Source organism: Pleurodeles waltl, chromosome 2_1 (genome assembly GCF_031143425.1).
Source record: "Pleurodeles waltl isolate 20211129_DDA chromosome 2_1, aPleWal1.hap1.20221129, whole genome shotgun sequence".
Classification (NCBI taxonomy): domain Eukaryota; kingdom Metazoa; phylum Chordata; class Amphibia; order Caudata; family Salamandridae; genus Pleurodeles; species Pleurodeles waltl.
Genome location: NC_090438.1, coordinates 582,926,427 through 582,953,322, shown reverse-complemented (window position 1 = coordinate 582,953,322; position 26,896 = coordinate 582,926,427). Strand labels below are relative to the sequence as shown.

Below are 26,896 nucleotides of genomic sequence, written 5' to 3'. Positions count from 1 at the left end.
GTGGGGCATGCTTGACTCCTGGAGGCAGCAACATCCACAGGAGTGTGACTACTCCTTCTTTACTAGTCTCCACGACTTGCATGTCCGCCTGGGTGTCTTCCTTTGCCCCCCTGACGTGCATGTCCTAGGGACAAACACAGAGTACTTGTCCCGCATAATTTCTGATCATAATCCCCTGTTAATGGGGTTACAGTGGGAAAGGAGCTGATCAGCAATACCACCATGGAGGCTGCGTCCAGACTGATGATCAGGTTTTTAGAGACCAAATTGGGACAAACATACAGCAATACTTTGAGGATAGTACGGGAACAGAAGATTCAACCCAGAAGAGTGGGACACATTTAAAGTGGTACTCAGGGGGAGCTGCATCCCCAAAACAGTTGTAATCCGGTGCACGCTGTTGAGGGAGACCTTGGAAGCAGTGGAATCCCTTAGGTAGCTGGAAAAACGTTGTTCGGGCCACTCAAGCAGAGCTCCCTGAGACAAGAGAGACGGTGACGACGACAGTTGAAAGGCTGCAATGCTTTGACTATCACAGCTACATGGTAGGGGCCCATGCAGGACATGATCGTAGAGATTTGCTCCTAGCTTGGCTAGCAAACTCAGTTAAACAAGGATTGATTATAGTGGAGCTGGCCACTGATGACAGCAGGCAGCTGCACAGGCAGGATGATATTAACAAGGAATTTCATCACTAAAACACTAAATTATATAGCGGGTGATGGACCCCTCCCGGGCACACCTTACGAAATTCCTGGAACCACTGCGCATATCAACTCGCTCATGAGAGGCAGCAAATCCATTAGGAGAGGCAGTCACCCTTCAGAAGGTTAAGGCGGCCATAAAATCTTTGGCTAGAAATAAAACACTGGGGACAGATGGGATACCCCATAGAGTTTTACACCCCTAAATTGGTGGACCGGTATAATGCAGCCAAACACAAAGGGCTCCTACCACAGACTACTCGGAGGCCCTTATAGTCCCACTGTTAAAACCATAATAGAAGCCACATGATAAGAGAGCTTATAAACTGCTCTGTATGTTAAACACCGATTATAAAATACTTAGTCGAATCCTAGCCACACGTCTGCTGCCCCACATGCCACACCTTATACATTGAGACCACGCAGGATTCATTCCGGGGCGTAACACGGAGTAACACAGCCCACAACATTAGATGGTTATGCATGATCCTCAGGGCCCTAAATAGAGAAGAGGGCAGGCCGTTGATACTAGCAACGAATATCGAAAAGGTCTTTGATGGCATGGAGTGGCAATTCCTGTATGGCGTCATGGAGAAAATGGGCCTTGGAGAGGGCTTCTTAACTAGGATGCGCCTGTTACATACAGGCCTCAGGGCTAGAGTCTGCACTGGCTGATCAATATCAGAAAGATGAGTAGTGGAGACTGAGACCACGCAGGGCTGCCCTCTTTGCCCACTGCTTTTCGCGTTAGCAGTGGAATATCTGGCCAGCTGGGCCCGCACCGGCAAAGTCTACCAAGGACTGACAGTGGGAATTCATGTACACCACATTGCATTATATGCGGACGACCTGCTTCTGTTCGTTCGGGATGAGCAGGGGGCCTTGAACGGAACCCGCGGGATTCTGGATCGAAATGGATCCCTGTCAGGACTCATAGTAAACTGGAGCAAATCCTGTCTGTTCCCAATCCATAACTTAGGGCAGCCCCCAGAGGCCTAGGGCCACCTCACATGGGATCCTAACGCTTCCCAATACCTTGGTATCCAAGTGTACCATAATCTGGAAGACTTGCTAGAACGAAATATAGGCAGGATGGTAGGGTCCCTCAGGGCCAGTACTAATTTTTGGGTGACGGTGCTACTGTCGGTTGCGGTACAGGTGGCCTTACTAAAGATGGTATCACTGCCCTGACTGCTCTACCTCTTTACAACACTCCCAGTCTGGATACCAGCCTCCTATTTCCGAGATATTAACAAGATCATTACAAGCATTATATGGAGCCAGAGCAGGTGCAGAGTAGTATTGACCACCATGCAGAGACAGGATTAGCAGTCCCTGACTATGAGGCCTATTACCTGGTGGCACAGCTGCAGTGGCTCACGCAACGAGTGGCCAGGAGACAAAGACCTGAAAGGGAGGTCTCACGATTAATCGCAGAAGCGACTCGGTTGACCCGGGTTCTGCTCGGCCTCCCCCTGCTGAGCACACCACTGAGTTCCGAGTAATACGAAGGCGCTGGATACGCAGCCTCAAAAAGGCACCGCTACATGTTCCCTACTCACCGGACATACCCCTTCAATACTGTAGCAGGTCGAACAGTATAAAGGCAACGGAGAGAAATTGCGGTGCTCAGGTAAGTGGTTTATTTCAATATTAGTGGAATGATTATATATATCCGGATGTTTTACTGAGTTTGTACGGTCTCCAGGCGTGGCCTTCTCTTCTTCTTAATGGGGTTTTCCTTCTTCTTTTCTTTGTTCTCTTTTAGGTTGGCGTTCTCTCTATCTCTCGGTGGGTTCCAACGTTGAGGTACCGGGAAAAAGGAAAATGCTACGGTAAGTGGGATATTAGGTATGTTTTAGGATTTTTATAACAAAAAGGGGAAGAGGTAAAAAGGGTGGGGTTGTGCCGGTGGTGAGTTTTAGGGCAAAAGTGACTAATTTTCTTACAGTGCACTTTTATGTGGCTCACTCGTGTTTACCCATGTGCCCTCCAAGCCCCCTCCCAGTCCACCCCTCACTCCTTCTCAGCTCCCTTCCCCAGTGCCCTCTTAACCGTGGTGCTCCCTCTGGTGTCCCACAAAGACTGTACCTTAGCAAGCCACGACCCTCCTGGGTCGTGGCTGGCGCTGGGGTGTTTCGTCAGTGGATGATCCCTGACAACGCTGTCCTTCTCCAACACCTCGTCGTTCCTCCGCGTTTGGCCGGTCCTTCCTGGATCTCCCGTCTTGTTTCCTCCGTTCGCCGCCTCTCCGCTTTCTCCTCCGTCCTCTCCCTCCCCGACGCTGGATTCTCCCTGCCTCTTTACTTCCGCGGCCCGGAAACCCTCCAGGGTTTCCGCGGCAACACCGGGACGCCAGCCTCCGTCTGGGAGCGTTCCCACGGCAACGTGGGAACGCGGACATGACGTGTCGGAATCATCTGACACGTCAGCAGCAGCTAGTCCCGAGGATGTGTTTGGGGATGCCCGTTCACAAATACCTTAAGGAATTGCCCCATAGAGTTACATGGCAGGGACTTACAGCCTGGCCGGAAGCTGGAATAACTACAGTAGGTGTCCTCTTTTAGGAGAGAGAGCCCTCCTCTCCTTTGACCAACTAAGATATGACCTGCACCAGGGACACTTCCTCTTACACAATGCGGTCATCCCAGCTATTCATAAGCACTGGCGGCCCGGAGTGGCAGAACCACCAAAGGCTGCTCACCTGCAATATATACTGACATCGGCGGGCACAAATAGGGCAGTCACCTGCCTCTCCAGAAGATACCAGTGGGATCTCCAGACCCAAATGCTGGACCTGAAGGGCAAATGGGAGGAGGATCTGGGACTGGGAATAGGTGAGAGGGACTGCGAAGCTATCCTAAATAACACAGCCAAAGCGACCAGAAATGGCAGATTTAAATTTATTAATTTTTACGTATTACACAGGGCATAGCTAACCCCCGGGAAACTCAACAGATATTTCCCTCAGAAAGAACGTATATGGCCACAATGTGGCAAAGTCGGGTCACAGAATTCCATCATATGTTCTAGAGCAGCCCTGCACTCACTACCTACAGGAGGGGTAACACGTAGACGCTAGCTGATACCACAGAGCGCGAGGTCCCCTGTAAGGCTCAACAATGCCTACTGGGATGGTTCCCCCATATAGCAAAGAGTAAAGTTACTAGCCGCTTCCAGGAAGTGGCGCTGGTGCTCAGTAAGAGAGAGATTTTGAGGTGCTGGAAAAATACATGGGGCCCTAGCTTACAAACATGGAAACAACAGCTCAAGAAATGGGCAGGCTTACAGGAAGAGGGGTGGCTTCGGGAGGCAAAATGAGGGAAGGGGTCCACTGACTCACAGCAGGCCTGGGTGGCACTAGTAGACTCCCTAAGGGATTCAAAGGAACACTTGCAGGATGAAACCTGAGATCTACCACTAAGGAGCTGCTGTATAACAGATACGTAAAGGGGCTTAGGGCGAGCATACTTCCTTGGGACTGAACACTCTACCATATGGCAGCATATTACACATGTGACAGGGACCACAGGGCAGAGCTATCCCATAGAATGACTGGATGCACCACAGGGAGGGAGGGAGAGGGGATGTTGTGGGGTTGTTAAAAGCGAAATCGGGGCAGCCTACCAAGACATGTTAAAAAAGATGACTGGTGAAACCCTGAACAAGTTGCTGATTGAACGAGGCATGAAGGACAGTTGAGGGACAACTAGCTTTTCATAATGTTATGAGCGAAAAGTTACTAAAACGAATCTAAAAGCAACTATGCTGCCAATGAAAAACATGTCATTTTGGTCTTCCCGAAAACGTAATAAAAATGTTGTTTAAAAAACAAAAGGCAGTAGGCCTTGTTTATTTATTGAGAAAAGCAAATGGGAAATGCACTAGGCCGCTAACAGTAGACTGTTGTCACATTAGGTTACAGTCCGCAAATGTTACTTGTTACATGTAATATCACATATTGGTAGAAGATGTGGCGTAACAGCCTAATGATAGGAGGAGGATATTGTTTTGTCAACTTTAATTTTGTATATATTTTTAATTTTGCAACTGTATGTTAGAGGCCTTATTGGTGCACTAGGAAAAGTGTCAGATTCCCTAGGCGTGCTGTTCATAATAGTTATTACACTGTGCTAAAGCCTAGAGACAGGTATTTTGTTACATGGAATGACATAGAATATATTAGTAGGCAAGGGTTTTGGTGTTGGTGACGCACCCAAACAAACAATGGGGATAGACGATTTGCACTATGGTAATCCTTATTAAGCTCTATTAGTACGGGTTTTACATTGTTTTGACAACTGCAATTTGTACAGATTTGTAATTTTATTATGGTATACCTGATGGTTGCTAATAATTGCTAGAGGCCTGACTGGTTCAATAGAAAATAATATTTCTGATGCCATAGATCTGATCTGTTTATTATGAAATGTTTTGATAAAAAAAGTAGGCTTGACACTTTAATTGTGAAATGCATTTTAAAGTCCATAGATATAAGATTAAGGGAGGATTGTTATTTATCTGTATTAAAACCTACATATGGGTATTTTCTCAAATGAAAGGTCACAAATTATCTTTGTAGGGAAGGAATTTGGTATTGGTTGCAGCCTCTGATAAAACCTACAGCGATAACAGTTGCACTGTAATAATTCTTGCTAGAATTTCTTTCTTTCTGTTAAGAACTTGTAACAAAGAAAAACATTCAATCATACATACATCAATATATAAAAATATATATACATAGAGGTAAATAGAGGGCCTTGAGGTCAGCTCTGTTCTGCTATTGGTTTGCCAGAGTGTCATGTATACTCTGCAGGTCCAGGACAGTGTACTGCATGGGGTAATCACTCTGTATTCGTCAGTTGTTGGTTCTTGCACTGTGAATGATGGCATTTTCTGATCACATGTGTACATCCACCTGAAAAAGAGCGTGCTTCAGTGTCAGGGCAGGCTGGCCAGTCCTTTAGTTTTCATTGCACTCCTTTTATATCGTCCCCTTCATTTATTTGTTCTGCTCTTTTTAATTTTAATATTTATTAAGACAATACAACCACCCTCCAGGCAGTGCCAAGGGTCACCCGCTTGAAGCTGATTTCATCTGCAGAGTGGCTCATCCTTCGTGGCCAAATCCTCTAAACAAGAAGGCCAGGGTGGAATGATGTTGTCCACAGTATATCATTGTCTTACTGTTCCAAAATAACCAACGCTTCTTTCTAAACGTGGTGGCCATGCTGGAACTTTAAAGCGATGATAGACTATTAATATACCCTCTGCAGACGGACACCTGCTGCAGGCATGTCAGCCATGTTTAGACAGCAGCAGATTTTCTTTTCTCTACGTGTATTTAATTTACTGTGCATATGCTGTAAAAAGAGTGTGTATTTTATTTTGATTGTGTCTGAGGATTAATGAAAGAATGAGTTAGTGGATGGATGAAGGGATGAATGAGTGCAAAGATGAGTGACAGGATACATGTATGATGCCTCACCTATCAGGTACACAAGAGACACTTCCACTGACCTATTGGCATGCTTGTTAAAACATTTGTCTCTCGTTCATGATTATATAAATATATATGCCAGGAATTCAACAGGCTAAGCTTGTATATCCTTTAGACTCTGGTCTAGGAAATGTATGTCTTCTTGAGGCAAAACATTTAAATTTAGCGGGGTTTAATGAGCATAAAGGTGACAGGTGAAGTTTAAGTGTTTAAAGAGTATGGGCAAGGGTTCAAGTACAGATGGAAAACAGCACTGATCCTTGTGGCGTCCCTTGGATAACTTGTGTCAGATCTGAACGAGACCTTACCAGTTTAATTGGTTAAGTGCAATCATTCAGGCACGAGGAAAATCAACTTATAACTAAACCGTTTATCCCCATTCTTTCACTGAGACAGTTTGGTGGGATGTTATGATTGACCATGTCAGTTGCCATTGACACGTGTTGGAGTATGAAAAGGCAGGAGTAAAGCATTGTCTGTGATCTTTAGAATGGCTGTGCCTGCTCTGTAACTAGTGCTGAAGCCTGATTGAAAGCAGTGTAGCTAGTTGTGGTCGCTGATGTATTGTTTGTATAAGACAACAATTTTCAGAATTGTTGCTAGGAATGGAGATTTTTTTTTTCTTTTAAAGTGGAGTATGCTGCCTTAGTTTGAGACCGTTTGGAACTTCACCTTGGACCTGCAAAGAGTTGATTCAAATACTGTGAAATGTAACTGCTAATCTCCTTAATTGATGTGGCCGACTTTGGGTCCGCAAAGTGCGGCTGGTCTTGTGTTACCCATTATCTTGATAATCCCACGCTAGTTTACTTTTTCTTAACTCACTCCAGTAACTATTGGTCTTTGGGGAAGGGGAGGAAATGAGGGTTTGCGGGCTACTGAATTTTCTGGCAACAAAGGTTCTATCTTTTTAATCTTCTCTGTGGGAAAGCAGATATCTCCACATACCTTTCATTGTTAAGTACAGGAATATATCCAAATTTGTGGTTTCCTCAACTCCTTGAATGCCAACAGAGATATGACTTGACCATCACTATATAACTAACCCATCTTTACAACCTTTAGTTTATTAAGCTGTGAAGTATCTTTGGACCAAAAGGACAAGGGAATCATGGGATTATAAAACAGATGAATCTCAAGTGAGTATAATAAAGAGTGCCAAAATAGTATGATAATTTATGCCACGCCCAACGATACAGGCTATCGGGTTCATCTGTCTCACAAGTCTACCATTATCTCCCCAAATTCTGGTATTTAGTGGACATGGATCTGCTATCTCTCTCTAAATCACCACAGGTAGAGGCTCCTGTATATGTCCAAACCAATACCCGGTGTATTGTGCCTGAACAACATAATATAGTTCAATGACTGGGACCTCCATGCCTCCTTTCTTGTAAGTCAATTTGGGTGTTTTCCAACATGAAAAGTTTCAACACTCCATCCATCATTTTACTTTGTGGTGTTGCTATGTGGGCCCTGAGTGGCTAGGGTATGCCCAGACGTGGGTCCCTTGCTTCCTGTGCCACTGGATTCAAGCTAGCCTTGCTAATGAGGAGTGATACCCCAAACTGGTCCCAGGATGCTTGTTTCCGGTCCAATGAGAGGACCTGGCTTGGTAGTTTGGGCTGGACTGTTCTCACTGGGGGGCATCGTCAAGACTGATTTGCATAAGGCTGGGTCCAAACTCGGGTGCCGTGGTGAGCACATTAACAATGGATTAAACCCAGATCTGTGACTGGGAGTGAGTGTTTGAAAAGTTTCAACACTCTGTCCATCATTTTATTTTTAGTTGTTGCTGTTTTCCAACTAACCATGGGTTGTTTGCCTTCCCAAATTAGTCTGGACACTGTTGATATAAAGTGATGAAGGAGATTAGCAGGTGATAGAAGGGGAATATTACAGAAAAGGTACCGCAATCTTGATAGTGCTATCACTTTAATTAGTGTGATCCAAGATTCCGTGGACGAAGGACGCAGCATCCATCTATCTATATGATTTTGTATTATGGAGAATGTTTTGTTTTCCTGATCTTTTCACATACTACTACTATTTCGGGGTCCCTATGCACCATGATCCTCTCTTATCTGAAGAGTTCTTCCCTTCAAACCAGTGGATAGTCAAGAGACGTTTGTGTGTACCTGCTGTCAAAGGGAAGATTTCGGACGTGTTCAAGTTTACATATAAACCGGATATTCGGCCATAGATCACTATTACCCTGAGCACTGGGTGTAGATTAATATCAAGATATTTGACACACAAAAGGATGTCACCGGCATAGACAGGAATCAACATATTGCACCTGACAACATTAATACTGCTTTGGCATGATATTCACGGATAACGCATGCTAGGGAGTCTATAGCTATCGTAAGCAATAGGGGTGTATGTATCACCTCAGATAACAAAGAGCCTAATCCACTGGAAAAAGCTGACCCCACCTCCAGCTGTACTATCACGTTCAACATGAAGTCCCACAACAGTGAATTAAACACCTTTACAGCGCCTAGAAAGGCAGCAGCTGCAGGCAAACAGGGGTCAGTTTAGTTGTTTCCACTAAATAACAATCAGAGATTAGGCTCCTTGACTTCCCCAGCATTGACCAAGCCTGGCTTTAGGCCAGGAGTAGTTTTGCTACAGGTTTGGCCTAGATTTTCATATCACAATTAATCAGAGGCAAAGGTCTGTAGGAGAAGCTATATAAGGACGGCAGTGCGGGCTTCGCAAAGAGTGTGGGGGGAAGGGCAGCATGCCTCTGGCCTTTGCTTCTCTGTACATTTTGCTTCTCTGTACATTTTTAGCACATGGGACACTAAAAGGGCCCTATAATATTTATTACATTTGCCAGACAAGCCGTCACTGCCCAGTGCCTTCCCTCCTGCCAAGTCCTAGATTTCAACATGAATCTGTCGCTGTGAAGGAGACGCATAAAGAATGCATGCTCCCCTCCTCTCTCTCCCCCCCCCCCAACAAGATTCCCACCATGCCAATGTGGCCCTTTCCAGATACTGGCACAGTTCCTTGTCTACAACTGTGGGCTGTGCTGCATAAAACTAGAGGTAGGTATCACAAAAGGTGTCTACAATTGAAACATCTGTCCACACCATGGTGCCTACATCCGTGGACACTTTGGTAATGCTGTCTGAGGCCCTTTGGGCCTTGATCAATATGGCTAGTGTTGTGCCGGGCCTGAGGAGGGCCCCATACACCACAGAATTTTGAAATTTACGCCCCCATGTCAGCTCTTGCATTATTTTTCCGAACAAGCTCTCAGATCTCTTTGAGTATACCACTGCTCCCTGTAAATGTGAAATTAATTTCTCTGAAACATATTTCTTTTCCAATGTATCCATAGTGTTTTGCTGAGCCTTAAAAATCCTGGCTTATTTAGATGTATTTACTCTTCTTATGTATGCCTTGAAAGCCTCCCAAAAAGTCCCCGGGCTCCGCACTGAGTTTTTGTTAAGTTTGAAATATACTGAATTATGTGCCTGATCGATGATTTAGAAACCGGATCTAAGACAGCCTCTGACGGGAATCTCCAATGCCCACCCCTTACTCTCAATGTAGAGAAAGTGTATGTGGTGCCATGAACAGATAGCATTCGTAGATATCCACAGCAGCATTTACGCTTCATGAGCAAGTATCGCTGTGAAGAAGCCATTAGTCAAGTTGGGAAGTGACCTCATGGACAGAGGAATAGTAGGTATAATCCATAGTGTCTGGATATCTGATCCTCCAGACATCTACCAACCTATATTGAAGTACTAATTAATACAGTTTGGTGGAGGCATTTTGTGTACATCCACTTTGTTCGAGCGATCCCTCAGCATCTCCATGACCTTGTTAAAGTATCTACCCACGAACACTGTGATGGAATCATGGGAGCCAAACAATTAAAAAAGCCTCAAATAAAATTGACGACCATCAGTATTTGCCCCTAGACATTGATCATCATGAAGTGCGCCTGCCCAAATTTAGCCTAAACTAAGAGGTATCGCCCTTCAGCATCATACAGAGTATTTAGGCGCCAAAACAGTACCTCTTTCTGTATGTGTATGGCGACACCTCTAAAATATGAACGGTATGACAAATAATACTCAGCAGGCCCCCAAACTTTGGCTAATATTTCCTTCCTTGCTTGTGTTAATATTCCAGAATACTATATTCAGATTAAATTCCCCTCCCATTACCTAGACCCAGATTTGTGGGAATACAAACTCCGACACACTAAGCGGTTGACTTTGATATCCTTTCACCTGGTATATAGTTTGGGTCCTGTGAGTCAATAACATTGACTCAACATTAAACTCTCCCATCCCCATCCACCTATAACAAGAAGTTAAACCCAAAACCCACAAATGAAGTAAACCAATAAACAAAACATGAACAGTTGCTTGACTCATGCATCGAGGCTCATGACTCCACAGCTACAGCAATGCAAACTATTTCAGTAAGTCAAAATATTCAAGCTTATCAGCCCACCAAAGGATCCCTAAGTCAAGGGGCTACAGAGCTCTCTGGTTAACAGCTGTGTACTCTGTCTGTATACTGCAGATTGTCGCAGCAGTTTTCTATTTCCAGAGGCACGCGGCAAGGTTGCCCCCTCTTGCCCCTATTATTTGCTCTCTATATGGAGCCCTTTGCTGAATGTATACGTAACAACCCTGACATAACTTCCTCCCGATGGGGGGCAGGTCACATAAATTGGCTCTTTATGCGGACAATGTGCTACTTCAGCTCTCCCGGCCTTAATCTTCCCTGGTGGGAATTATGTCAAAATTGGCGACATTTGGTGCAGTATCGGGTTTTAAAACGAATCTCGCTAAGTCATCAGTCTTGAACTTCACTGTCCCAGAAGCAGAGAGCACCCTGAAGGCCGGGCTCCCTTTCTCTAGGGCTGCACAAGACATTACATATCTAGGCTTGAGAATACACCCCACATCTGAAGCAACGGTAGCATGTAACTATACGAGGATGTTCGACTCTGCTCGCACTGCCCATGTGAAGTGGAGGGCTTTCGGGCCTTTCTTGCCTGGGTCGTATTGCGGCGGTCAAAATGACCCTCCTGCCTAGAATACCCTATCTCATGCAGACTCTGCCATTGCGGCCGCCACCCCAACTCCTAGTCAAATTGCAGGCGCTTATATGGGAATATACCTGGAACGGTAAGAGAGCCAGAATGTCGAAGGTCCAAGCCTATCTACTTCAGGCAGAGGGTGGCCTGGATATCCCACACTTGCTTAGCTAATACTATGCTGCTCAGCTGCAGTATATGGTGGAATGGGCCCGCCCGCAGATGGAAAAATACTGGGGCTTCATTGACCAGGCCATAGCTGGAATACACATATGGAAAGTGCCATGGCTCCCTAGAAGACACCGCCCACCCGGGGTGTATGTGCCCCTTGTCTTGCAGCCACACTGTGAGCTTGGGACAGGGTACAGATGGCAATTGTCCACCCCCATTCCCGCCCAGACGCCGCTACTCGGTAACCCCGACTTCCCTCCTGCAGTCAGAGATCCAATGTATTTAACGCAGCAGGATGCACAGTGCAAGAGAATCTGAGACTTTTTGATGAGAAAGGGATAATGTCTTTTACCAGGCTACAGGCGATATACGGTCTTCCAGATAGTGCCTCATGGCAATACCGGGCAGTCCATCATTGGGTGGTCTCCCCTGCAATACGACCCCATGCAAGTAGACTTTGAACAGTGGCTCCTAACTAGGGACACAGACAAGTGCCCCCTGTCTGACATCTACGCGTTCTTGATTACACCGCCGCAGCTTCTCGACACTCCAGCTAAACGTAGATGGGAGTCTGAATGTGGACGCACCTTTACAGACCGAGAATGGAGGGATATCCTTCACAGAGCAAGGGTGACGGCTTGCGCCACGAACACCAAAGAAATGTTCCTGAAAATATCCCACTATTTGTACTACACACCTGCCAGATTGGCTCAATGGGGAGGGCGGAGCGATGGTAGATGCCGGCGTAAATAGGGGGGGAGGGCACACTCACGCACTTGCTTTGGCTTTGTTCGAGGGTTGGTCCCTTTTGGGGTCCGATCCTTCGGGCAATAGATGATATATATGGCACTAGCGTACCCCTGTTTCCCAGTTACATTCTGTTGGGCTTCCGTAATCCCCTGAAGTATCCGCTCTGCTCTCCTAGGGGCCGGGCTATTACTCTGGCCTTGGGGGCAGCAAAGCAGCTTCTGCTGGCCTGCTGGGGCTCAGAGTCTACCCCCACTCACACGGACTGGTTACATAAATTGTGGGCTCTAATGGGCATGGAAAAGCTGATGGCTGCAGAGACTGGCACACTCCCCATTTTGACAAAACGTGTCTTAGGTTCTTGTCAGCAGAATTTAGGGTACTATCATGCCCCTCCTACCTTTGTATACTGCGGCTGACCAGAGCGGCTGACTCTCAGGACTAAATGGTGGACCTGCCCCCTTCTTACCACTTGGGCAGATCACTTCTACTCAGGGTAGTCCCATCGGCTGACGACAGCAGTCGAGTGAACAAAGGTGTCCCCTTTTTTTTTTTTCCTACTCTTCTTTCTTCCTTCTGTTTCCTCCCCTCCGGCCTCTGATTGTAGGTGGGAGATGTTGTAATGTTTCAAAATCAATAAAAGAGATCTTAAACCTAAAATTCCTAACTCTAGTTCTACTTATTGGATTTTTGTCATTTTGTTTTCATTGTATTACTGTGTGTGTGTTGCACAAATTCTTTACACTGTTCCGAAGAGACCAAGGGGAGACAGGGTGAGTACTCTAGCATCCTATTTGGTAGGAGCAAGAGTCCTCACACACCCAGTTGGGTGTCATGCTTCATCATCGGACGAGCTCCTCGTCAGACCGGCACTGCAATGTCTGACGGGCATCACCCATCGGGGGGCTCTTTGCCGGAGATCTTTTCTCGATGATGCCACACTATCCCGCAAATGAGTAGGGAGAAAGAAAACGGGGAGAGTTCAAAGAAGGAAAGAAAATAAAATTGGCTCAGGACCCTTACTGCGTACTAACTTTATTCTGTCTGTGTGGAGTGAAGGCCAAGGTTAAAATATTAATCAAGAGAGTGAGATAGAGATGATGCTCAACCACTCTCTAACTGTATGTCTAATAACAGGGGTCAGGAAACTACAAGACCCACCTCAGAATCGGGTCGACATGTTTCGCGTCTCAGTGGTCCATAAGGATCCAATGACGCTTCTTCAGGACCTAGTGTAAAAAACTTCTCCAACTCCAAGCTAAGTTAGCTATTACATATCAAGGCTGACAGTCAAAAAAAAGGTATCGTCAGTCACTTACACAAGTCCATTATGACCCTGTATTTAGTTCCTATTCGTCACCCCTCCCAAATTGAGTCAGGGCTTCATGGGATCACGCGGGCCATAGGCCAGATTTGCATAACACACGATTGTATGGACCTGGCGGAGGGCGGCTAAACCTACCCTTGGACGCGCTCCCGGAGGTCTCCCGGAGGGGTGACGAATAGGAACTAAATACGGGGTCATAATGGACTCGTGTAAGTGACTGACGATACCTTTTTTTGACTGTCAGCCTTGATATGTAATAGCTAACTTAGCTTGGAGTTGGAGAAGTTTTTTACACTAGGTCCTGAAGAAGCGTCATTGGATCCTTATGGACCACTGAGACGCGAAACATGTCGACCCGATTCTGAGGTGGGTCTTGTAGTTTCCTGACCCTCCGTTATTAGACATAGTTAGAGAGTGGTTGAGCATCATCTCTATCTCATTCTCTTGATTAATATTTTAACCTTGGCCTTCACCCCACACAGACAGAATAAAGTTAGTACGCAGTAAGGGTCCTGAGCCAATTTTATTTTCTTACCTTCTTTGAACTCTCCCCGTTTTCTTTCTCCCTACTCATTTGCGGGATAGTGTAGCATCATCGAGAAAAGATCTCCGGCAAAGAGCCCCCGATGGGTGGTGCCCGTCAGACATTGTAGCGCTGGTCTGACGAGGAGCTCGTCCGATGATGAATCATGACACCCAACTGGGTGTGTGAGGACTCTTGCTCCTACCAAATAGGATCCTAGAGTACTCACCCTGTCTCCCCTTGGTCTCTTAGGAACAGTGTATTGCATTAATAGTAACTTTCATTAGAGGGTATACACTGGACCTTTAATCCTCCTAATCCCCTGTATTTTTGATGCACAAATTCTTTACACATTGGCTCTTTAGATTAGCCTGACTGCTCTGGGCCAAGCTACCAGAGGGTTAGCACAGGTTATCTTTAAATGTGTATCTGACTTACTCTAACTAGAACGATGGTCCCTACTTGGACGGGGCGCATACCCCTTTCCAACTAGAGACCTAATTTCTAACAATGTTACACAGGGGTATATAAGGCAAAAAATACTGTAGTAAAACACAGTGTGACAAAATACGAAGAGAATAGAGCTAAAATTAACACATATTGACTTGAGGCATGTATATTTTTATGCAAATTAGAAATTACTAACAGGTTTTTTTCTGTTTGCAATTTATTTGAAGGCAGTCATAGGAAGATGCATATGAACTTTTTGTGTCTTAATGACCATAATATTATGCAATATTCATAAGGGGTCAGATTCATGGTCCTAATTCACAATCTGTGTACACACTCTACAGTCATAACAAGTGGGCCAGATGAGAGTGAGTGGGTGCACCTTACTTCCTGCCCCTCATAATTATTTTCCGGGTGTGGTAAACCCCTCACATTTTAAGCTTTTTTAATTGAAAAAGAAGCATAAAATTAAGAACTGTTTTTTAGTGCATAAAATATTTTGCCTTTTTACCGGGCCTGTTCTCCTGATACATTTCATAAGGATTGACCTGCCAAAATCTGTCATGGGAAAAGAAGGGGTGAGAGGAGGGCCAACAATTATCACAGAACTTCGAAATCCAATCCCTGCCGTTTGTAGTTTGTGTAAGGATCGGAATTGTTTAACTCTAGGATTGGAATCGTGGTCTATGTCTTTGCAAAGGCAGCAATAAAACTAATTAACACTGTGATCCATTGGAAAAAGATGACATATTGTATAAACACACTATGGTGAAAAGTCTATCCTGCTCGTTTAATGTAACATCATGTTACCTTTGTCCTCGACTTGCAGCATTTATACAACACTTCACGGCGATTCTATGAAAATAGGTCCAAAACAACAACTTTTAAACGAACATGTGTAACCTCAATTGAAGTTTTCGTTTAGCCTATACTGCCATTTAAATATCAGCACCGTCCAGAATATTGCAGAATGACCCTAAATTATTTTATTATGTCTACAAATACATATAAATGTATATTTGCATTTTTTCTAAACCTATTGCGAATAGAAATATGAAGTAAGAAAGAACATCTCCTCATTTTAGGTCAAGCGCGCAAATGCTTTGACCTGTTGGAAGTATTGTGGGCTTTAACCACGCCATCACTTTCACTTGTTAGTGGACTTGTCTTTTAAAATCCCTTGATGTCATTGGTAAATATTTAACGTTTGGCCCGCCTTGGGGTGCTTTTGTTACCACCGCCTTGCAGACAGACCCTGTTACATGGATAATTCCAGGACTGCCGATATACTTCAGCGTGGTGAACAATTTTGTTCTTTTGTCTCTCCCCTTCGTGCTCCATGGCAGCCATAGTGCAAACAGCACCAACAGCGCAAACTCCATCAACGGTATTGAAGTGCTGGTCACATCGTTCACACACTTACCTAATCAGGGTCATTTCTTTTGGTTCTCGCCTTCACGCTCCATAGCGTTCCCAAAAACACTTATAATTGATAAATGCTTTACATAAAAAAACACAGAAATCTGCAATGAGGCTCTCCCGGCACAGTGGGAGAGCCAATACTACAATATTCACTGCACTCAGGCAAAGTCGCCTCATAATGCTCTTCAAGCATTCTTTTTCAAAGCATGTTTGATCATAACTCAACCTGTGGTGATCCTAGGACAATGGGACCACCATCAAAACGTTCAGCATGACACACTCTTTATGTTTAGGTCATCTGTTGGTCACCACACTAGGTTAGTGAGGACTACAAAATAATAACTCCTCCCATCACTTAGTCCCTTTTTAAGCTCTCTTATGGCTGGGAAGTTTTGTTTTACAGCTTGGAGTAGATTGCATGTGGTTATGCCCTCTAGGGGCTAACTATATGGTTCCATGACCATGTTTCTTACAAATGCTATTTTTATGTGGTGTCCTCTAGGGGCTGTTCTGAGCATTACAGTCTAATGCCAAACATGTATTTCTGATAAAGGTGTATGTATCTTGGGTTACATGCTAATTGTATGTGTTTTATTAATCTCTCCTTACTGCAATTATGACCATGATTCAGGCCAAAGTAACATCCTTATTACATTATGGCTGTTTAAACACTCCTGATATGTTTGGGTGACCCTTCTAGTTTATTTCTCTTGTTACTCCTCCGTGGCTGTCTTATTTTGGGAATTGTGTTAGTCGGCCAGCAACTATGATGGTGGGGTGATGAAAGTGTTATTCTAATGGAATTAGCATGACAGATTTAAAGTAGGATGCTAAATGGCAACATTTTCATTTTTGGCTGCAGACAGAAGAAAAAGGTAAATGGAGTGCTTTAGTTATATGCAAGGCCACTGGAATTATGTGGCAGGAAAAGACCAAATTATGAGACAGGGTTGACCAATTTATATGGCATGAAAAGCCAGTTATGAATTTACAACACCAATAGCTCTAGATCAAGCAAATGTGAAACTTTGAGTAGCTGGACGTTTGACACCTGGGAGGCTGTCACTCAGCCTTCCAGTGCATTTGATGTGACGTCTAAATAGTGTATATACCTGGCTAAATCCAAATGCCATATTTCACTTTTAAATGAGGCAAAAAAATGGTGCAAGAAATGCACTCACTAGTGGTACAAAAGCGAAATGTAATCTCCGAGTTACACCACCTCAAGTATGATAAACAACTATATTCATATCTATTAGCCTGAAAGAACACTGCCTAAAATACTACTTTTAAACATTAGGTAAGCCACCCTAAGGTGTACCTTTTAATCAACAAGGTTGGGTGCTTAACTTTTTAAAGGGAGCATACTAAATATAAAATAATACGCCCCTATAGTGACTAGCTATACAATTCACGGTTTAGATGCTGTTGCAGCATTTCCTATGATGGAGAACAACTCATGATTTTAAATCACTGTTACAAAATGTATACAAAGTTCCTTCTTAATATTTTTTAAAATATGTACTTCAATGGTGAAGATCGATTTGTACTAAATATAGTGTGAATATGAATTTATAAATACCTGCTTTATGCTGCCTGGAAGCTTTAGCAGTAAATAATTCAGTTCTGCTGGTTGTTTCTCTTGGCATTGAAAAGCTCTTTGGTGAGGTATGAAATGCTAACAGGAACATTGGGAAGATTAATCACTGGCTAAATATCCTGGAATGTGGAAGCTGGGACTGAACAGGAACACAGAAGACATCACAAAGGACCACCCTTGGCCTGCCCCTTCTTACAGGAAAGCAAATAGAAACTGCTAAAAAAAAGTAGGCAGGGTAGGCTGTGATGAACATTTTGAAACTGGGTTACCAATCACTAGCTAGTCAACTAATTAATTAGCCAACACCAACCGTTCAGAGCACAAATGGACCATGCAAAGTTACAGAACTTTTGCTGGACATACCTGAAGGAAGAACTAAGGTGTAAGGGAGAAGTGAGGTATGATCTGCTCTCTATTTGTACACATGGATTTGGAAGTGCTCTCCAAAGGACATCTGCTAGCCCCTTGTAACGTAAGGGACAGAAAATGACTCATTCTGTGAAGATTAACAAGCCGCCAATTGGAGCTAAATTCTGGTTTCGGACTTTAAATTGTTTTGGTGCTGCTTTCATAAGCATTGCTTTGAGGGAATGCCTGCTGCTTTAGGGTACTGTATCAGTGCTTAATTTGTAAACAAAAGAGTGCTGGTGCACATAGCTATGCTCTGAAACATGCAGCCAGTGAAATGAAATGTGCTCGCACAGAATGCCACCTCAGCACACGTAAATCCACTGGCAGACACTGCTTTCCATTCTGCTCACTCTTGCAGGTTGTTGCTTTCTCCCTCTGAGACATATTTCCCATCTTTCCCGTTTATGTGTTTTACCCTCTCTTACGCTCGTAAATGTCTGTTGGAGAAAAATAAGTGCGAGTCCTCAAAAAAGTGCTGGTCCCCCCACCAATTCAAATTAACCACTGTACTGTACGCAGGGGTTAAGCCTAGGCCTACCATTGGAACTGTGTTTTGATACAGCAAGGTACTGTATTAGTAAACTGGTGGGTTCCTCCTCGCAATTTTTTTATCCAAAACCTCGCACTTCCAAACAATCTTTACTACAGCCATCTTTTGACAGGAGACGTAAACAAACATTTGCAATGCAATGAGTCTCGCGTTTGCTTGAGCTTTTCTTGCCACATAAATTGAAAATGACAAAATAATAAGCGAGCCGATTCAAAACTCCATTGCCGCAATAAGCATGAGCGCGAAGGAGAGAGACACAAAGGTTTCGCCTTGAGACTCTATGGGTGATTAGTCGTGCTTTAGAAATGATTGATTGATTGAAAAGGAAACATAATTTTGCTTATTGGCACACGCACAATTATCCATGTAACAGGGTCGATGTCCAAGGAGGTAGAAAAACTGCCCCAATGAAGTGCAATGGAAAGCATTTACCAATGAAAATAAAGTCTTTTTGAAAGGCAATCCCATGAACGAGAGATAGTGATGTGCGTGTGGTGGGCGTAATTAAAAGTCCACAGGTATATTACAACATGCCAGAGCGCTTGCGTGCTTGACCGAAAAACACACTTAACCAATCACATTGTAAAATGGAGTCAGTCACTGGCCTGGGAAACAGGATAGAATTTTAACAGACTGGCTGAAGTGTCCGCTACTGTGTAAGAGTTACAGTTTAAATGCTTTACAATACCTTCACTGTGACTGAAGGAACAGCTTCCGCACCCATCGACCAATCAATAGCTTGCTGTTAAAGACCAATCAAAGAGATTTACATCAGCCACATGAAAAACTGAGCCCAAAATCACTTTTCATCAGCAAATGAAGGCACAGTGAATTACCCACAATGGCGACATGGCTTGGGTGACAACTGATGTAGGAAGAATAGGAACACATCACATACATCACATACATACATACACACATAAGTTCCCAAATCCCAATACAAACATTTTAGGCTGGGGATAGTTGTAAACTAATGTAAGTAGTGAAAGGCTTAATACATGACATGCTAAAAAAAGACAGACTGTGGGTTCAATAGAAAAGGCAGGTCAAATTTAGGACAAACAAACACTTGCTGCATTGTTAAGTTAGCTGTGCTGAAACACACAAGAGGCCCAAGCCACATTAGAATGAGAGTTTTGCTTTAAAGCTGCATCAACTGTCGCTTTCAAAATCTTCACTTAGCATGAACAAGGTGGAACAAAAGGGTGTAGCACAAGGTTCCTGCCTTAGCACAAGGGTCCTAAAAACCACAAGTCATTCATATCTTGGTGAGGGGAACTGTGTAAGGGTCAGATAAGCATTTGCACAAGGCAGGGCTACTGTGAGCATCATGTAACATATAATCACTTGTTGTGCAGAAAAGATAGAGATGCTGAATGACGTCAATGTTACTTACCCACCCATGAGGTGACCAGTAATCGTGCATGTGCTCTTGTCAAGAGGTACCTCTCCCCTATTATCTTATCTGTACTGCTTGTTCTTGCTTACGTCAATGCTGAACTTGTTTGTGTTTTTTACAGTATAAATACCACTGGTTGTGAACTAGAACTTTGAACTTCAGTCATGGCCTCTATGTTGAGACTGCCTGTTGTTCCCAGCTGAGAATCGATTAAACCTATATTATTGTGTCAAATTGATCTGTCTTATTTTATTAACAGATTTCCCTCTAACATATTGGCCAGCTAAGCCAGGAGCTCTACTTTGATCTCACCAACTGCAGTACTGGGGGCCCTGCCTGTCTCCACGAAGTGATTTGCGCACTTTTTAAAGAGGTAGGGGAGATGCCAACATTTATGTAAAAGTCTCTAATTTCTTGGGTACAGATGGGACTCAGGTGATGGTGGTAAGGTGGACAAAGTACGAGGTCTGTTCCTTTTCTTTTATAAAGACATTTACAATTTTGACACTGTAATGTATATAATTTTGGTGTTTGCATGCAAGATTGTGTATGAATTGATTCAATATTAAGGGATCCTGGTGGTAAGTCCGGAAGATACATGGAGCTTGACGAAGTAAGTCAAAAGTGGTCAAGAGTAGTGTTAGACTTGGGGCTGAGCAATCAGTGTATGTTCTAAAGAACACCCAAGTCAACCTAACCCAGTCCTTAAGTCTGGAAGTCACAATTTGTAGTTGCAAATAGTGAAAAGTTGTCCCCTTTATGAATCCGGAGGGAAGTGACCAGTAGTATTTTGTTTGCCCTAGTATGAAATTAAGAATTACTGTGTATATATATGCATGTATAGATAGAAATGTGGCCACATAATAATGTCAATATATAAGTTTATGTTATTTAGTGTATAATTTAGGAATAAGTATCAGACCTCCTATTCTTATGAAGGTTAAGTTATAACAGTATACTCAAAAGTAAAGTAATTGACTGGATTGAGCAAATGTCCCAAAAAAGTTAACTAATTAATTCCACATCCCTGAAGTAATTATTCATTTTTATAACGGTCAGGCTGTTGCCCTCTGCAACAGAACTGACCTTAGTAGACCAGTAATATCAATACCATAGAATCATTTATTTTAAGTCAGAAGTTTATGAATGCCTAGGTATTTATAGTATATCACTGCCTTAAAACAACCTACACTGACATAAGAGAAATGCCAGGTAGAAAATTATAAATAATTATTCGAAGAACTAATATAAGGACATTGTCCTCCAAGTTAAATGTAGTTTAGTAGCCTCATGAACTCTATAACAAATACTGACACTACTAACTATTATCCCCATTATGAAACTATAGAGCCTCAAGATTGGAGGCACGATGAATTATCAAACAGTATATACTGGGACATATACACATATCTTGAGGGTATACATATAGAAGAATTATCAGCTACTATACATACAAATATATTTAACTACCTTTCAGATAGATGTGAACAGGACCTTCGCATAATTAGAATAAAACAGTTTGTTTTAAAATCTACAAAACCTGTTGCAGTTGTCTTTCCAAGAGTGAGGCACCCCTTTGAAGGCCTCTAAAATATTCCATTTAATTTTTCATGTGTGACACTGGTGCCACCTTGTGGTCAGAAAGTGAATATATTGAAGTCACTGCAATTTTTCAGTGGAACCATGGGCAACAGTCACAAGAATACCCTGCAATAATAACAGACTCATATTTAGCATTAGACCTCCTAATGTATGCATTTATTAGGGACCTCCCAGTGTGGAATTTGGGATATGAGTGACTTATAAACATGTACATATATCACAATAACATTATTGTTTTTGTGTCAGGCAAACAAACCACTTAGGCCACACATAAATGCACCTACCTAATATATATATATATATATATATATATATATATATATATATATATATATATATATATATATATATATATATAAATATATATGAACAAAGTCTTTCAGAGATTAGGGATATATATATATATATATCTGATGTTCACCTTCACAGCCTAATAACAGTTTATGTGAAGTCTGGAAATACCCCAGGAATAAATAGAAGTCCATTTAGAGTGTAAACCATAGAGTATAAAGGATTAAGTTCACTAAACAGTCATGGGGTCTCCTTTAGAACACATGGTTAAGGTGTTCTCAGGAGACAAGGACAGGATAGGAAAATACTGTAAGGAATGGCACAAAGCAACATTAAAACTTGCAAATGCGTGGCCCAAAGAGGGCTCATTTGATAATACAACAATAGAACACATGGCCACCTTCCTACAGAGTGAATTCAAGGGAAATAAACTAAAGAAAAGGAAGATCACACTAGACCTATGGAGGGTCTTTTGAGAAACAAATATGAATGAGTCAAATACAAAGCCTCAGACCCTCCCTTTGGCTCCTCCACCCCCCTATCAAGACGTGCAATTAAGGTTAGGCAGTGCAAGGATACACAGCATTTATACGATGCAACCTGGTACCCCACACCCACTACCCACCTCTTCCCATCCCCCTACTGTGGGATATACAGACCCCGAGTATAGCCCACCATTAGAATCTTTTTCTGAACATAGAGAATATGTCCACTCATCTCCATGTCCTCAAATGGCCAGTACACCACGGGGAATGTTAGGTGGGGACAGTACTAAATACATAGGGACAGTAGATGCCACATTTACACTTCATTTAGAGGATGAGATGTCCCCCACTAGGAAAAATGAAGGTATACCTAATGAGGGGTCAAAAGAGGCACAGAGAATGGATGGGGCTAGAAAAAAGAAAGGTGTTTTGCAAAAACCAAGTACCAACATTAAAAATGGGACAAGAAGGTTAGCTTACACACCAGAAAGTCCTCCCACAGAGTGCTTGGGGTTCATGCACCCAGGAGCAGAGGAGAATAGTGTAGTCAAGGGGGCCACAGTGCAGGAAGATGGACGGGTAGGCCAAAGAACGACTTGGGAAAAGGAAGAAGGGCCCTTGAGGCAGTTAAGGGCCCTCACTGGGCCTCAAATGATTGAACAAGAAGGACTAGATGACACAGTCTCCACACATAGCACCCTAGGTGAAGAAGATCTGGATTTAGAAAAATCCTACAAAGGATCAGAGGGGGCATTAGATGACATCACTGAGCATGTTAAAAGAATGTCCCTTCTTGAGGACCATAACAGGAAACACTCACAATATGCCTGTGAGGAAGAAGAAAACAATAAGACAGGACAGACTTTACAAAAGAAGCCAAGAGAATTACAGAGATTAGTATTTGATGCGGCGCAATCACGCCCATATGAGAGAAAGGGAACATTTGACAATGGCAGGAAAAATGACACTGAGGAAAGACATGGCACATGCATTCCCTGTATGCCCCGGCAATAATTTGACTCCCAATAAAATAGTAGCTCAGTATGAAAATAGTTGGTATAATGTTGTCCCTTTTACAACCTAGCAGGTTGGACAGAAGGATTGGTATCACAGATGACACCATGGCAGCGAGAGGGTTCCTTTGAAACCCGAGACATGGCTAATGCAGAAATTTGCATTTTTCAGGGCACAGGGGATCCTTACTGGGATTATCCCTATATGCAGAAAGAGTATAGCAGAAATATGCTTGTAAGTATGACTCTTGTCACCCTACTGGCAATAGGACCACAGTCCTGTCACAACTGCCCTTGATATTCAAGGGCCCAGGGGCATATCAGTATATACCATGGCCCCAGATGGACAAAGAAAATCTTTAAAAAACAGTTGCCACAACTTGCTGAGGGTGCTGGGAAATGGATAGCAGCTCTGGAAAAGCATACTGCATGGATTACTCTCGCAATATGGGATGTTAAGAGTTTAGTAAGTTCCCTTATAGGGGATGAGACAGACCTATTGTTTACAAAGGCAGGAGTAAAGGATGTGACATTGATCAACCCAAAATGTGATGGGGCACCCTTTAATAGAGTAAGGGGAATTGTTTGGAAACAACTGAGGAAAATGTATCCAGACAGGCCAGACATTGGGTCCCTTATGGCACAAACAATGCAGCCAAATGAGGACCCAGCCCAATTCCTTAGCAGAATGAAGGAAAAATGGACACAGGAAGTGGGGGAGAGTTGGGATGTAACTGGACAGAATACAAAACTATTTTACAATATAGTGAAAAAGGGTCTGCCAGCTGAAGTGCAGGATAAATTAGATGATATAGTGGCCTTAGAGGCCAAACCATGGATAGAGATACAAGCACACATAATACATTTTTGTAAGAAGAGACAAGAAAAGGAAAAGAGCTAGAAAGATAAAATAGAGAAAGCAGCAGCTAAATTGGTCCAGCAGAAACTGGCTAAGAAAACAGAGGAAGGAATTGTCACTGCCACCACCCATTTAGCTGCAGTGTCCCTGGGAGTGCCCCCTTCAGGCACCCCCAATGCAACCCTACCAGTATGCCCAGAGAAGTAATAACAGGAATAATGGAAGAGGAGGGCAAGGAAGGATTGGGAGAAATAGAGTAAACACATTCCAGAGTGGACAGACATGCCACTATTGCAAGATGACAGGACATTTCATTAGAGACTGTAGGTTTAAAAGGGAAGATGAACTTAGCAACCAGACAAGGGAAAATTATGGCCAACAAATGGCACCGCCTGGTGGCATTGTAGCACAACCTTCCACGAGTCCCCAAGTGATATATCTCCTACAGTCCCAAATACAACTGCAGCCTCAACCACAGATACAGTCTCAGCAGTTACAGCAATCAGTGCCCCAAATACAGTATGGGCCACAGCAGATAGGGGAGCCCACCTTGCAGCACCAGAACTTACAAGGAGGGGCAACTGTCAGGGGAGGAAACCCATTCCAGCAAAACTACATGGGAGGATATGCCCAATGAAGGTGCCCAAGGAGAAGTCTCATATGTCCAGTCTTATCGGTAACCCACAGGCCAGATGAGGAACCCATGACAAGGAATACACCTTTCTCATTGACACTGGGGCCACTAGGTCCTGTATCCGTGAGAGGGGACTGCCATTGTCAAATTTATCAATGGACACACAGGAGTTCTCCGAGGCTGTTATGAGGGTTCCATTCACTAAACCTGTGGAGATGGAAATAGGGGGAAGGTATGTTGATGGATCTTTCTTATTCTCCCCAAATGCACCAGCTAATCTGCTAGAACATGATCCCATGGCAAAATTAAACATGACTATTCACTTTGAAGAGGATGGGACTATGATCTGTTCAACACCTGGAGTATCTAGTACACGCATCATGACAATGGTTACACACACCCCAGATGGTAACCAAGTTAGAGCCAGACCTGTAGACATTTTAGCTTTTACTAGAGCAGTGTACACCATCATAGCAGAAACACCAGAACCGACAGGGAAACTAGTTGAATCATCCAAGAGCTTTCTCTTTAGACAAGAGGGCCCCTATTTTGAAATATTAGACAAAGACCTCATTCTGGAAATAGAGGCTCTAGAAGTGTCCCCCACCTATGGGACACTGATGGCAAGTGACCACACTGGTGCGATGTGGGCATGTGTCATCTTTTATGATCCCAACATGCAGGTGAGCGACATATCAGATGACCATTTGTTAGCTGACCTTAGAAAGACAGACATTGTTTTTCAAACCAGTGTACCTCTATGCACCACACTGGAGACAAAGCCTGTGATACCAATAAATGTCTCCAGTCCTATCAAAGATAATGACCTTGCGCAGGTACCCTCCAACTTGTGGACTAAAGTCCCTTATGATGTAGGCCCCGTCCGCACAGCAGTACCATTCAGAATAATTTTGAAGGAAGGAGCAATACTACCAAGAGTGAGACAATACCCTCAATCCAAAGAAGCAGAGGAGGGCATTGCACCTGTTATACAGGCACTGGTGGAGCAGGGAGTCATATACCCAGGTGTATCCCCCTGCAACACCCCAATTTACCCTATAAGGAAGGCCAAGGGAAATTTGTGGCGCATGATTCAAGACCTGTCCCCCCTTAATGACATAGTGATACCAGAATTCCCTGTAGTACCTGACCCTTCCATCCTCCTAACCAACATACCCCAAGATGCTAAATACTTTCCAGTCATAGACTTGAAGAATGCATTTTTCAGCATTACCCTGCACCAAGACAGTCACTATTTGACTGCATTTTCCTATCGCGGTTCACAGTACCTTCATTCCTGATTACCTCAAGGGTACTGTGAGTCCCCTAGTTTCTTTAACAGGACGGTCAAGAATGACCTCACCAATTTTCAATGTGACAGCACAGTGCTGCAGTATGTTGATGACCTACTGATCTGTAGTCCAGCAGAGGAGCAGTGTAGAAAGGACACTGTGTCCCTGTTGTGCACCCTTGCACAAAGAGGTTACAAGGTGGACAGGGACAAATTACAGTACTGCCAGGAAGAAGTTCAATACTTGGGGCAACTACTGTCAGCATTAGGTCACCAAATTATGCCTGGGAGAGCAGAATAAATTCAGCAGATGACAGAGCCTGAGACTGTGAAAGGAATGCAGAAGTTCCTAGGCTTATGTAATTATGTCAGACAATGGGTTTTTGACTACAGTACTTTAATATCCCCACTGCTTGCATCTATCAAACAGGCGAAAACACAGAAAGACAGGATAACATGGACTACGGAGATGGAACAAACCTTCAGCTAAAAACAGAGATAACAAATGCGCCAGTGTTATGAACACCTGACTACAACAAAGAGTTTTTTCTTTTTTGCCACTGTAATGGCCAGGTGATGACTGCTGTCCTCCCCCAAAATATCCTTTAGGCCACAAACCAATTGCATATTTTAGTGGCCTACTTGATTCTGTCATGAAAAGTCATTATCCTTGTGAACAAGCACTACCCACAGCAGCCTTTGCAGTAGAGAAAAGTGCTCCCATTGTCATGGGTGCACCTCTGACACTGTATGCTGAACATGCTGTGTTTGCAATAATTCAGAAAGCTAAAACAACATTAACAACACAGAGAGTATCAGGCTATGAGAAAATATTATCATTAC

At 43.5% G+C, this 26,896-nt stretch overlaps 1 protein-coding gene across 4 annotated transcripts in view; it reads right to left on the bottom strand.

Annotated features, from left to right (window-relative positions):
- BBS9 (Bardet-Biedl syndrome 9) overlaps positions 1-26,896 on the bottom strand; it is a 1,749,160-nt gene that overhangs the window by 1,117,590 nt on the left and 604,674 nt on the right. For 3 of the 4 annotated variants that reach the window (XM_069215484.1, XM_069215483.1, XM_069215487.1), the window contains exon 12: positions 19,168-19,221. The exons of the other annotated variant lie outside the window; for it this stretch is intronic. In XM_069215484.1, the coding sequence (XP_069071585.1) occupies positions 19,168-19,221 (54 nt within the window). The remainder of the gene's footprint in view (positions 1-19,167; positions 19,222-26,896) is intronic. 4 annotated transcript variants of the gene reach the window in all.